The 12,443-nt window shown below is 40.9% G+C and overlaps 2 protein-coding genes across 2 annotated transcripts in view; one reads left to right on the top strand and one right to left on the bottom strand.

Annotated features, from left to right (window-relative positions):
- Window positions 1–4,047, bottom strand: part of FIG4 (FIG4 phosphoinositide 5-phosphatase) — a 66,141-nt gene extending 62,094 nt beyond the window's left edge. Inside the window, exon 1 of the mRNA XM_072331670.1 lies at window positions 3,811–4,047. Coding sequence (XP_072187771.1) covers window positions 3,811–3,879 — 69 coding nt within the window. The 5' untranslated portion in view covers window positions 3,880–4,047. The remainder of the gene's footprint in view (window positions 1–3,810) is intronic.
- AK9 (adenylate kinase 9) overlaps window positions 3,956–12,443 on the top strand; it is a 52,839-nt gene continuing 44,351 nt past the window's right edge. The window contains exons 1-5 of the mRNA XM_072331671.1: window positions 3,956–4,094; window positions 4,757–4,880; window positions 7,511–7,574; window positions 9,738–9,790; window positions 9,876–9,972. Of these exons, the coding sequence (XP_072187772.1) occupies window positions 4,764–4,880; window positions 7,511–7,574; window positions 9,738–9,790; window positions 9,876–9,972 (331 nt within the window). The 5' untranslated portion in view covers window positions 3,956–4,094; window positions 4,757–4,763. The remainder of the gene's footprint in view (window positions 4,095–4,756; window positions 4,881–7,510; window positions 7,575–9,737; window positions 9,791–9,875; window positions 9,973–12,443) is intronic.

Raw genomic sequence — 12,443 nt, 5'->3', positions numbered from 1 at the left:
CTACTTTTCTTTATCCTTCCACTGTATTTAAATACATCAATTCATGACCATTTAACCACAAATCACTTATCATAATGCTATACAGAATAGTTGATTCACAGTACAACTAGTTCTGTAAGAGTGCTACTATCCTATTGATCTAGTGACTACATGACGATACCCCAGGACAACACAGGACAAAAGAAATAAATCATCTGTCATCAAAACAAGCTTGGCAGACCTTTAACAAGACTTTAACAAGAAGCGTTGTGCTACCACATTTGAGCTTTATTTTTTCTCTCCTGAAGAGCATATTTTTTTATATGCATACTTATATATCCTTCCAAACTTGTGATATTTTCATCACTGTTATTCCACCAAGTATCTGCTTACATATGGTCCCAGTCCTCACACACACCAGTATATTCAATTTCTATTTTATTGCCCGTATAGCTGGTAGTACAGCAAGATTTTTAAGATGGAAACAATATTTTCCTGAGTTTCACAAAATTCCCTCTCTTGCCCCAACTCTGTCCTATTTTCAGCTGTGTCATTGCCAGTCCTGGAATACCATTATAGAGAGAATGGGACAGAGCCCAACTGAGAGGAGCACCTCATTCACTGATGTATTCACTGGAGAGATACAATTTCATAGCAACTTCTAGATAGAAAATTATGATAGCTAATGGTTGTCAGGGAAATTATTCATTACTTCTAACGTTTTTCCAACATACTAAATAACCATCTATAGAAATAAGTAGCTTTTTCTGTCCTATCATTTTCTACAAGAAAGTTTCTCCCATTCAACCTCAGCTTAAGATATCCACATCCTTTAACCTTGTTTTGTTCAAATAAAATCTTTCCAATTATTTGTAAGACAAATAAATAAATAAATAAATAAATAGTCACAGAGTTATCCCGGGGAGTGAAAGGCAGAAAAATCTACAAGTGATTATGCAAGTCACATTCCTTAATAAACTCGTGGGAGTCATTTGGATACTATGAACATGAAGGCTGCAGAAGAACCTGATTAGAATAAAGTAGTGTTAATTAAGCCTCATAATATTCTGAAAATAGGTAAGTGATGTGACTTTACAGAGACGGCACAAATTGGTTTACTCAACATCAGACTAACTCATGGGAATAAATATTTCCAATGAACTGGCCTACAGCTTTCAGGTGGGCTTCATCTGCGGGATATACACAAGATCAGTCTACTCCTGGATAAGAAAATACCTATGTTTCACATTGCTGAAGCATCTTTACTGCCCTCTGGTGTGCATTTCAACAGTAAATACATGAAAACAATGAAAGATTACTGACATCGATCTGAATACAACAGTTTCAGTACATTTTCTTAACTATTTCTAAACAAACCTTCAACTTCCCTGGATAAGGAGGAGATACAATTTAAATCTCCATGGTATTTATTGAACCAAAGCACATGTTCAAAAGGTCATTCTCAGCAAGTACCATAAATATAAGTGTTAATGGAAAACACAGAATTTTGCTCATTGTCATTTCAATTGGCACTGTGAATTCAGTTTTTCACGCCTCTAGGATTCTTTCCTGTTTGAGTCCATTAATTCTACTGTATTCTTTTTGCCCCCCAGAAAAGAAGAAAAACAAAAAGATTTTCTGAACTATTTCTACTTTCTTACCAATTTTGTCTCTTCACCATTCCCAACAAAGACCTTTTACAGGAATGACATGTACCATCAGTGTTTCTCCTACTGCTCACAGCCTGAGCCATCCTTTCAAGGTCCCCATTAGGAATCTGGGGGTATAGTTTCATATATCTTGTATCTGATAGAAAGTTTGGTCCCCACACTCCTATTTCAGAAATGCTGCTCTGCTACACAGAGGGCTCGAATCCTGGGAGTTGGACTCAATAATCTCTAAGGTCCCTTCCAACTCGCACGATACTGTGATACTGTGTGATACTGTGATATCTTGCATGTGTACGGCCTTAGGGAAAAGCAGAAGAGCAACCTGAACCAGGAGAAAGCTATTGAATTTTATGTCTGGGTGATATTTCTGTCATATCAGTGACTAACTGTCACAACAGGGAATTTCATGATTATTAGATTTGATGCAAAGGAGGCTGCATGGGCCAGAGTAACCCCGGGGAGAAGAAGTGGGAAGTTTTGTCAGCAGCCCAACATGACACTGAATCATCTGTAACAGCAATTTTTCCTCTAAGATTCGCTGTGATTCTTCCAAGTCACAAGTTCTGTTTTGAGTGCCTCAGAACAAGAAAGGCATCAGTGCACTGGAGTGAGTCCAGCAGACAGCTACAGACATGATCATGGAGATGGAGCACACAGGAAGAGACCTGAAGAGTTGGTTTTGTTCAGTTTTGCTCTCTAAAATGATCCAGTGAGAAGGCATAGGTAACACAGGGCCAGACTTCACAGGGGTGAAGAGACAAGTTGCAATGGATGTAAGTTGAATCATGCAGGATTGTAACTCAGTGTAAGGATTTGCTTATTTACTTTAATCATGAGGCTATTCAAGCTCTAGCCCATGTTCTCTACAGAATCTTCATACATGGAGATAGTTCTAACTCAGTACCGAGCAACATGCTCTAGCTGAGAGTGCTTTGAGCAGCAACTGGACAAGAGGATCACCAGAGCCTTCCAACCTACATGAGTCTGCATGTCAATTGTTTTCAAACAATTATTCCCAAATGATTTGTATAGCATTTGGCCTATTCAAAAGAGTACTAGAATCAGGACTTCAGGATTGAAAGCACTGCAGTTTGTACTAGTACAGCACATTTTTTTGTTTTTTAAATAAGAGTATATAATCACGTGTAGGGGAAATACTCCATCTACATCACAAGCAGTGACTGAGGGAACAGTTTTGAGACACCACTACACAGCTGAAACATTTCCAATGCAAATGCTGATCCACACACACACCGCTGCCTCTCACAGCTGATCAAAGCCTCCCCCAGCACTCAGGACTGCTGCTTCTCCCCTTACTGCACACAGCAAAGCATGGGCAGACCAAAGCCTGCCCACTCAGGCAGACACTGACATCTCCCTCCCATCAAACATGAAAGAATAGGGTTCCTAAACTAGTGTGATCCCTCCTAAAGGTCTACAGTACTGTAGCTGACAGAACCGTGCAGAACAATACAGCCTCCATAAGCAGTAGGGTGTCTCTCAGACCAAGCCTTAAGGCACAGCACAAATTAAGCCAGCTACACATGCATGTCAGTGACAAAAAAGCCGGAACTTAGCTCTCTGAAAAGCAGTAAGAGCTGTGCTTCAAAAATAATGAAGTTCAGTAATCCAGGAATTGTATTTCCCTTTGCCTTTCACCCATATGAAACACAATATTTTCCAGCAGCAATGAGAAAGATGCATTAAATCAGTCACCAAAATTCCTTCAGGCTTTGAAGAAAAAGAAACACTGCAGCAAGAGCAGCCTCAACTCCCCCTTTTAACTGGCACCAATATGTCTGCACGCTTCAATCTTCCCTGGGCTGTTCAGTGGGGAAACAGCAAAGCAGCACAAACCCGTCTCCCAGCAAGGCTTGTAATTCCTGTTCTCCATGGCACTGGGCTTCCTTTGGGCCTACATGTGCCATTCTGATATATTTTCATGAGGCTACACCACCTCCAGCATAAAAAACACTGTTCTGTTACCACTACAGGTAACACAGCTAACACTGCATTTAAGGACACGTGCCTAACTCCACCCAGAACTATCTCTGGCGTAAAACCACCGTATTGACAAACAAAAGCACAGACATTGGGTCGGGAGCTCCAGGCCCAGCGGCAAAGCGGCGCTCCCTCGGGGTGCTCACACCGAGCTACTTACAGCCCTGGTCTCGTACAGCACCAGCTTCTGCACTGAGCTGATCAGGGGGGCGGCGGCCGCCGCCGGCATGGCGGCCCCGCAGCGCTGGGACCTCGCCCCGATCCCGTGTCCCGGCGGGGGGGCAGAGGGGAGGGGGGCCGCCCGGCGGGCAGGCAGTCGGCAGCAACGGGAGTACTGCACGGGAAAGAGACACTGCAAGGCCGAAGACAGGGGCACGGCCCAACCGGCGGCACTGGCAGAAGGCGGAAGAGCCAGAGCAGCGCCGCGCAGGCGCCCGCCGGAGGGTGAGACAGCGCCTGCGCTACCGCCCGACGGCCGGCCGTGGTCAGGGGCAGAGCGGGATGACTCCTCGGGGCGGGTGGGCGTCGCGCCGGGAAGGAGGCACGGAGCCTGTGGCCCCGCGGGCGGGCGGTTCAGCACCAAGGACAGCTCCGGGAAGAGACCCTCGCCACTCTTTACTCCGCGTTGGCGGGGAGGATGGGAACAGGGGGCGGGGCTATGAGGAGGGGGCGGGGCTATGAGGAGGGGGCGGGGCTATGAGGAGGGGGCGGGGCTCTCTTGTTGCCGGGTGACGAGGACGCGCACACGTGATGCGGCCGTTGTAAGCTGGTTGCCCCAGGACTGCTGGGGAGGAGAGAGCCGTGGTGCGGCTGCTTGGGTGGTGAGTGTCGGAACTGCTTTAGGCTACAGGCAGTTGGAGAGGCAGGAAGAAAGGAGTTGTTGTCAACATCCGTATGGCAGCAGCTGAAGGTGGGGGTGGTTCCCATACAGAAGCAGCTCCTAGCGCTTCTACACCCTGTGTATATCGACTGAATGCTTTGCCTTCTTATAGCACCGTTTGTTACTAAGCAGTTTGCTTTATCACGTTATTATTTTTAAGTATCTGCCATTTTATGCATATGTGAGCTATATTTTATAACAAGCTTTTTTTTCCTTCCAATCTCAGGTAACTTATGGCTTCCCAAGAAGAAAAACAGCCTCAGCCCTTCACAGATATCTTCAATGAGGATGAAGCTGAAAAGTTCTTTCTGTTGTCCAAGCCCACGTGCATGATAGTCCTTGGAAAGCCTGTAAGATGTCTGATAGAAGTTAACTGTTTTCCTTAGGTGCACTGCTAGCAGTTTTCCTTTCGAAAGCATTAGTGTAGGGACACTGCAGTAAAGCAGGGGGCTACTATTTCATCATCTCTACTTAGCAAATACTGCAGATTGAGGTAAAGATTCTGACACATCTAATGAGGCCTGAATGACTATTCGAGTGTGTGAGGAAGTGGTATTCCTGTAATGAAAAGGCACCTATTTGGAATATATCCGAAGTATTAGATGTTTTCCTAATGGCAACTGGATTGTCTTTATTATTTTACTATTCTAATTTTCAGTAAACTTGGCAGGTTTAGGTTAGATATTAGGAGGAAGTTTTTCACACAGAGGGTGGTGACAACTGGAACAGGTTGCCCAAGGAGGTTGTGGATGCCCCATCCCTGGAGGCATTCAAGGCCAGACTGGATGTGGCTCTGGGCAGCCTGGTCTGGTGGTTGGTGACCCTGCATACAGCAGGGGGTTGAAACTGGATGATCACTGTAGTCCTTTTCAACCCAGGCCGTTCTATGATTCTATGACAAAGACATAAGTAGTCACGAAAGAACCTTCAGATTAATATACTGACTTACAGACATGCAGTGAGATATTAAATATTTTTATGACCTCTAACATAGTTATATGCTTTGCAAGTGAGGGTAAACTGAAGTCCATCTTGGTATCCTGATGAGCTGTGCCGCATTAGGATTATAATTCAAGACTTCTCTCCTTTAAAAATAATTTGTGATCTCTTTGATTTAGAAAAGAATAATGTTACATTTCAATTATAAAGTTCTCAGATTTCTTCCTCTCAAGTGCAGAGTATTTGGGGGGTGGTTTTACATTAGCACTTTAGTGTGCTGAAGTAGGCTCTAAACAGGTGCAAGTTTGCCTTATGTCTGAACTGAACCTGGTAGGCACTCAAGCATACCACTGGTGCTCTGTAAGCTGTTTTTCAGTGTCATTGTCTCCAAAGTACCCCCGGAGCACTCAATTTCCAGTGTGAACACCATGTTCTCAAGCAGCTCTGTATGTGATTTCATTAGGTACCATAACACAGTTTGAAATGACCATATAGAAATTTGCAGAGAAGCAATATCCACCTACAACCAACCTACCCTTCAGTGCCAATTGACCCACCAAAGCACACCCTCAAATCCCTCTGTCTGGGCCACACCAGATAGTAACATGTACCCATCCTACATTGTGCACTTTGCCAGCACAGATCATCAAAAGACAGTGGAAGATTATATCATGGGAAACGTCTATACAGCTGAGATGCAGATACATTTCCTTTCTTCAAAGACTTCTTTCACCAGGCTGAAAGGCTCCCAGTCCTCAGTGTGTGCAGTTCTATATTATTTATATGCCTTGGTTCCAGCATAATGCTCAGCTGCAAATCTTTACATATGACCGAAATGAGCAAGAAGCCAAGGTGTTCTTCTGCCATTGGATGAGATGCAAGCATCACAGTGTGAGAGCACAAGGTTATAGCTGAAAAGCAAACCTCAGTCAGCATGAGACTTTAAAGAATGCATTCAGATCTGCTGAAAACTACAGTGGTCTGGCTTGTCTGGTTTAAACAAACCTCGGTCTTCTAACTTTCTATGGAAAAAGTATCTTCAGATTTTTAGAGACTGAAAACATAAAATGCTCATTGAAAGACGATGCAAAAAATGGATAGGAGAGATTCTCTTTTGAAATCATTGCATTCAGCAAATGATTGATATTAATACTAGACAGATTTAGAGATTTTAACAAAGGGTTGGAAACGAAGAATCCTGGCCAAGAGGTCAGAGTTTTAAACATTCTATTTTTATGATGCTACCTTTTATTTATATGGCTGATGTGTGCTCCTAACTTATTTAAGGTGATTCTTAGTACCATTGAAGCTAAACCAAATGCATATATTCTCATTACACCATCACACCTGAAAGATGTGAGCTATGACTGGGCTGTGTTTATTGGTATAATGCTAATTGAGAGAGTAGTTTATTTGTCCTTATTTTCTTTTAGTATTTTTCGATCACAATATTTATCTCGGGCATGTAGACTGTCAAAAAAAGAAGTCTTCATGAATGCCTTGGACAAAAGGGCGTATTCCTAGTGGTGGAATCTTGTGAGATTTGCAAAATCCTATTGAGGTAGACATACTCATAAAGAACTCATTATTCTTGGTTACGTTGGTCCCTCTGAATTAATTTAAAGGATAAAATAAGGATTTTGTCTGTATCTAAAACAGGTTTGTTGAGCAACTGGGACAGTTTTGATGTATTCATTGTTTTAGTCAAAATATTATCTGTATGTCTCTTAGAAATAACTGAAGAGATTTTCATCATAATTTGCTTTGAGACTGAAAATAATAAATTTCAGTGTTACAGCTTCTCATAGGAACTTATGGGCAAATCATAGCTGAGCTTTAAACAGAATTACTCACTAATAAAGTTAGTACCATTACTTTTTAGCTACTCAGCTGCGATGGGCAGTAACAGTGAATTCGCAGTGCTAGAAAGTGTGAAATAAATGGTATTAAAATGAATGTTTATGTTTTTCTATAGCATATGTCAGAAGTCCTAGTCCTGATGGCTGGTTTTAACTGTTTTTATAATATTTTTCTTTTTAAGGGTTCTGGAAAGAAAACATTAGCTAGCAAACTAGCACAAATGTGGAAATGCATTTTAATAGAAGGTAAACATACACTATGTTTGGAACATTGTATTAAATTAATTATCTCTTGGTTTTAGAAGGAGATATGTGTAACATAATAACCAAATTACATTCTCAATCCTGTAAAGTGATTTGTGTGATTCTTTTAGTTAATGTGGAGGGAAGTGATTGAAGTCCAGGGAACACAGAGATTTTCTGATACAGACCATGAAAAAATAGAAGGATCTCTTTCCCTTCTGTATTTGTTCTGTGCCTAATACAAGGTGGGGGGGAGAGGGTGGGAGGCTGAGGGAGTAAAGGAGGAAGGAGAGAGGAGGGATGAACTCCAAGAAACAGAAGCATGGTTTTATAGCAGTGTAAGAAATCATGGAAGGAATGTAGCTGGTACTTTCAAGTTTCTAATATGAAAAACAGCTCAATGGCTTGTTTCAGAAGTCATAGCTAAGCTCTCTCATTATGCATTAGAATACAAGATACAAGTTTGGAAGGGTCCTTAAAGCCTATCTGGTTCCACCCCACTGATGTGGACAGGATTGCCACCCCCCAGCTCAGCTGCCCAGGGTCTCATTCAACTTGGCCTTGAATGCCTTCAGGGATGGAGCAGCCACAGCTTTTCTGGGCAGCTGTGCCAGTTCCTTACCACTTCTGAGTAAAGGATGGTAATGTCTAACAGAAATCTTCCCTCTTTCAATTTAAAGTTATTTCCCCCTTGTCCTGTCACTCTTAGACCATGTAAAAAGTCAGTCTCCCTACTATTTATAATCTCCCTTCAAGTACTGGAAGGCTGCAATGAGGTCTTCCCACAGCCTTTTCTTCTCCAGACTGAACAATTTAAGCTCCCTCAGCCTGTCTTTGTAGGAGAGGTTCTCCAGTCTCATCAAATTATCTTGGATCACCTCACGTGTGCCTTAGCATGTCTTCCAGGTGGATCTGCCCCATGATCTTTCCATGCACAGACATGATGCTCACCAGCTTGTGGGTCCCCAGGTCTTCTTTTCTCCCTTTCTTAAAAAGTTGGGAGCAGTGTCTCCCTTTTCCCAGTCACCAGGGTCTTCACCTGAAAGCCATGACTTTTCAAATATGATGGAGAATGGGTTGACAACCACAAAATTATAAGTCTAATTACATAAAAATCTGATATGATAGGTTAACCTTGATATTATGAATTAAATATTTTGATATCCATTTTCATTTCATTTTCATTTCATATGTTCTTTAAAATGTACCCTCAGTATTTTTCACTGCTCTAATAAAAGCCCTCTAGTGGACGTTGTGACATTTCATGTTTCTGTGAAAATATAGGGTTACTTATCAAATGAAGTATCTTTGTCTTATGTTGAAGGCTTTGGATAATAATATGAAAAAAAATATGTTTGTTGAAAGTGATTTTTAACCTAAGTAAATTTTTAACTAATGGGATTGGTTAATGCCTGGTCTGAAACATAGGTGAGATTCAATAAATAGATAAATTCAAAATGAATTTATGAATGAAGCCAATCCACATTGCTCAAATGTACTTAAACCAGTACTAACAAACATCTACCAAGCTTCCTCAAAAAAATCTTAGGCAATCTACCGTGGTAATATAGTCTTTGTCATTTTAAAGTTCTTAGTAATCATCACTGTAAATCTCACTAACTGCATTTTTATGTCCATTATTTACTTATTTGTAGTAGATTCGGACGGTCTCAGCTTTTTTTGCTCACTATGCTTTTTTACTGTGATGCATCCACACGTGTACATAAACACATGTTCCTTCAACATTTGCTAGCTTTTTCTCATTTTGCACATAAAAAAATATTCGACATGCAGGATCATAATTTAGCTCAGAGGGTAACTTTAGAGTTCACAGGGTATCACTAGATTATCAGCTAGAGAAGACTGCTCAAGGATATGTCCATTCAAGTGTGAAAGGTCCCCAAGGAGTGAGACTCTACCATCTCGCTGGGCAGCACTTTCAAATGTTTGACCATTGTCATAATCAACCCAAGGGTGCAGAGGGAGATGACTTAAGCAATTGCATCTATGTGTGTTTGTATGTCTGTAGATATATATGTATGTGGGCCTGCACTGACATATCTGTGTATAAAATATACATGTAAAATAAATTTGTATTTTATATATACATATAAAATAAATGTTATGAATTGTATTAACTTTAATCTATCTGATGTGCTTCTTCAGCTTTGGAAGTAATTCAAACAAATATTCATGAAGAAACAGAATATGGCCTTAAGGTAAGAAGTGTAATCTGACAGTAAATTTTGTCACATTCTTGGCAAATATGCATTGCCTAAGGCTATGTTTTGCATTTTACCTTAGTGTCAAGAATTGCTTTACAAAGGTCAAAGTATTTCTGAAGAACTTGTTACAGAAATGATTCTGAAAAAGATTGAATCACCAGAAGTTGCACATTTTGGTAAGTCTATTTACAGTCTAAACTTCTAAGGAACCACAGTTTTGTCAAACTTTGCACCTATTACTGCTCAAATATGTGTATGTTAGACTGTAGCCCCTTTGTTGTGCACCTTTGCTTGTGGAACAACTCAGGGAGTGTATTTAAGGTTTATTTTACCAAAATGGGAGTTCAGAATGCATCACTCCATGCATCACTCCAATCCAATGTTAAGTTCATTCTGAGAAGATGAATGTTAAGTGTTGCAATGACTCTCATTGGAAAGTGTTAGCTGAATACAAAGTTGTGGGATTTAAAATACAGAATTTTGGCTTGAATACTCCTGTAACAATAAATAAATAAATACCAGCAAAATATTTTAAACATTTAAGATACAGAAAAAAAGGATAAGGTTGTTTGAAGTGTGAGGTTGTAAAGTCTACATAACTGTTTATTCTATTTCCATTTTCTCACTGAGACTAGGTTATGAGAAAGTAGTATATTTTTCTAGTACAGACTTTAATTTGAAATGACCATTATAGAAAAGAGTCAGGTCTACTGCCAAGAAAATGTCAAATTTCTACTGCTCTGAAAGCCAGCAAGTTTCAGTAAGCTTTTAAAGTTTTTGTTCCTTCTCTGGACCAAGACTCAACATTCTACAAAAGAAGCAGTCTTACCTGGTGAAGCCAGGCTTTAGGAACATTAGGCAAAAGACAGATAAACAGGGAAGAAGTAGAAAAAAATTAGGCAAAGAGGAATGAGACATTTGAATGAAGCAGGAGCAGCAAAAATGCTATTATTCTGTAAGGTCAGGACTTTAATAAAAGCCTGAAGAGAAGTTTGTGTAATGTGAATTTTCTTCTCTGAGTCAGTCTGATGATAAATATCTATGATGTGTGTATAACAGAAGACCGCAGAGATCCTACAGACTGTAAACATGAGGTCAGTAAAGGTTTGGTTCCTGTAGTCAAGCCAATTGTTATATTACAGATCCCCAAAATGGGGATGTAGTAGAACAGCCTATGTCCTCGCTATTTTTTCTACTAACTAGATCTCATCTCCAGAACCAATTTTTGTTAAGTAATTTCCAGCTCTAATTACTCTTTATTTGGCAGCTATTATCTTAATATAGGTTGCTTTAAAAATAATGCCTTCTATTTATTTCCATGGAAACTACAACAGATACAAAGAGCCCTATTTGATACTCTATTTGATAGAGAATATTCTCAGCTACAAGGCACTATTTTTCAGCATAAGCACCACCATTACGTATGTGTTTTCTCTGGATGAACAAAAGCCTGCATGTCACACACATAAAAATCTGCACCAGCAGAGATGACCCACTGTTGCTTTCATCACTGCTGAAATGCACCACCCACTGCCTCACTGTGCTCACATCCACTGTTTGGTCTCCATGAACATTCAGAAAGCACTGATGAATGTAATTAGGTGGCAATTCTTCCAAATGGAGGAATTCAATAACCTACCTTTGTTTTATCTGCATTTCCATGTCAGATTCCATTCTGTCAGACTTTGCTGCCATCCGCCATACAGCAACAAAACACAATGCAGTATTGATATGAAAGGCTCCAGCCCTTTGACCATCTCTGGGCAGCTCCACATCCTTTCTGTGGTGGCTGCCCCACACCTAGACACAGTACTACAGATGGGGCCTTGTAAGGGCAAAGGAGAGGGAACAATCACCTCCCCCAACCTGCAGGCAACCCCTCTTGTGGTGCCACCCAGAACACAAGTGGCCTTCTGGGCTGCGAGCACACACTGCTGGCTCATATTCAGCTTTCCATCCACCAGAACCCTCAAGACCTCCTTCTCTCAGAGTTGGGTGGGTATTAGAAGCACATGTTCCTTTTTCTGAGAGTGCATTCTGTTGGAAACATGGGTGCTCCTGCCTCAGGTGTGCCATTTCCTCCAATCTAATCTGCAAACCATTGAGAGAGCTCCCCAGAAGTTCTCACATGCACACTGGAGGTGTGGGTCACTGCTAGTTGAAGCCTGCTCTGTCATACAGAAACGCAGGTTACTTGCAGCACTCAATACGGAGGCTGCTCTGTCAGGCCTAAACAGAAGTTAGTAATGCTGGCCAATCAAGCCTGGTTTGGCTGTTGTTATTTTGTTCTCATTCTAAGGTCTTTTATTTCCAATGCAAGCAACAGCTTTTAAAGGCTATTGTGGCTATTTTTGCAGTGTCTTTCACAATGACTTTTAGTGGCAAAAAATGGTCCCTAAAAGCTTATTTCCCTTTAATCACTACAATGTGAGTTAGGTATGTGAAGTAGATTGTCTGAATACGATCCTTAATGTCTACATATTTCTTATATTTCACAACTGAGTTAAAAGGCTTTCTGAGTCCTATGTTATGTTGAAACCAATACATTAATGTATCTATTTAATTTGGAGGAGACATAGGTGCATATTTTTTTTAACAGTGTTGTGTATGTGGTTTAAACTTGTGCCACTATGTAGATGTTACTTCT

This window comes from Excalfactoria chinensis, chromosome 3 (genome assembly GCF_039878825.1).
Source record: "Excalfactoria chinensis isolate bCotChi1 chromosome 3, bCotChi1.hap2, whole genome shotgun sequence".
Lineage (NCBI taxonomy): Eukaryota > Metazoa > Chordata > Aves > Galliformes > Phasianidae > Excalfactoria > Excalfactoria chinensis.
The sequence above is the reverse complement of the archived record's forward strand: the minus strand, read 5'-3'. Positions and strand labels throughout refer to the sequence as shown.